General features: G+C 45.1%; 1 protein-coding gene across 1 annotated transcript; it reads right to left on the bottom strand.

Moving 5' to 3' along the window:
- Window positions 1–355: 355 nt before the first annotated feature.
- On the bottom strand, window positions 356–802 carry LOC136985608 (uncharacterized). The gene has a single exon (XM_067282923.1). It carries the CDS (start codon window positions 800–802, stop codon window positions 356–358), a length of 447 nt encoding a protein of 148 aa, XP_067139024.1.
- Window positions 803–1,479: the final 677 nt, after the last annotated feature.

The raw sequence follows: 1,479 nt of genomic DNA, 5'->3' as shown, positions 1-1,479 counted from the left end.
GGCCAAGGCAGTATTGCAATCTGTTGTTCTTATAACCAACGTATCGTTGACTTTGCGGTATGAGAGGATGCCCCGTCTTGAGAAATAGAAATGTTTCCTCAACTAAATCCTCTGCCGAAGGTATCATAAATGTTTCTAAGATGTCTTGATTTGTTTGTGCATTGACACATTCCCGAAGAATGCACAGTTGTCCTACACCGTCAGTCTCGTGCATCCCCAGATCAAGACGAACGATGCAAACTTCACGGATCTCTTCATACAGTTCTTTTTGAAGGCTTCTTTGGTTGTTCTCCATGCAGGTGGGCCTTGGCCACCACAGGACAGACAAAACAGGGATTCGTCACTGAACAGAACGTTATTCCAGACGTCGTGTCCCCTCATGAACACTCTCTCTGCACCATCTGACACGCACTTGTCGTTGCTTTTCCGTTAGAGATGGCTTCGTCTTGGGAACACGGCTGTTGAAGTCCAAGTCGTACAACCTTCGGCATGTGGTTCGGCTACTAACGTTCACTCCAGTTGCTCTCAATTGTGCATGCAAGCGTTTAACGCCTTTAAATCGGTTTCGCACGACAATCCTTCTCGAGTTTCTCTCATCTCTCGCAATCGTTGCTTGTTTACGTCCACATTTCTGGCGTTTGTTAGTTAAATCTTGAACACAATTTTGTTGTTTCAGTACTCTAGGGACTGTTGGCTGTGAGCACTTTACATAATTTGCAGTTTCTTTTTGTGTTCTTCCTGCTTTGTGCAAGGCTACGATAGTATCTTTAGTTCTGTCACTGATGTCGCACTTACGCCCCATGTTGTAATGTTATACTGTCTGCTCAGCAATATGCAAATTTGCATTACAATTTAGTATTTTGTAGCTGTTTGTCTGGCTGGTGGCTGGTGGAATAGTGGTGGCTGGCAAGTGGAGGAGCAAGGTACTAGAGGTGTACAGGAGAGGTGATAGGATGATGCGAATGAAACTGAGTTTTGGAGATGATCTACTTGTGGTGTTTAGTGTGTACGCACCCCAGGTAGGATGTGCAACAGAGGAGAAAGAATGTTTTTGGAGAGAATTGGATGAAGAAATGAGGACACTGGAAGGAGGGGAGAGAGTAATTGTGGGAGGCGACTTCAATGGGCACATAGGGGGGCGGAACATGGGCTATGAAAGGATCCATGGAGGCCATGGGGTTGAGGAACCCAACAAGGAGGGGGAGAGTATATTGGGTTTTGCTGTGGCTTTTGATCTGGGGATTGTGAATTCGTTTTTCACCAAGCAGGAAAGTCATCTGATAACTTTCAACAGTGGGCCTCATAGTTCGCAGATTGACTATATCCTTACTAGACGAGAGCACCTTGCGACGGTGATAAACTGTAAGGTTATACCAACAGATCAGGTATCGGCGCAACATCGGTTGATGTGCATAGACATGAAGTTAAGAATGTATAGGAAAAGTGGAAATACACAGATGAAGAAAATCACGTGGTTTC

The sequence above is a fragment of the Centruroides vittatus genome, unplaced genomic scaffold, assembly GCF_030686945.1.
Source record: "Centruroides vittatus isolate TY-2023 unplaced genomic scaffold, ASM3068694v2 contig_973, whole genome shotgun sequence".
Lineage (NCBI taxonomy): Eukaryota > Metazoa > Arthropoda > Arachnida > Scorpiones > Buthidae > Centruroides > Centruroides vittatus.
Note: the sequence above shows the minus strand (reverse complement) of the source record. Positions and strands in the feature narration are given on the sequence as shown.

Excerpts from the sequence above, each read along its gene's own strand:
- LOC136985608 (XM_067282923.1), bottom strand. The coding sequence starts at position 802 with ATGGGGCGTAAGTGCGACATCAGTGACAGAACTAAAGATACTATCGTA.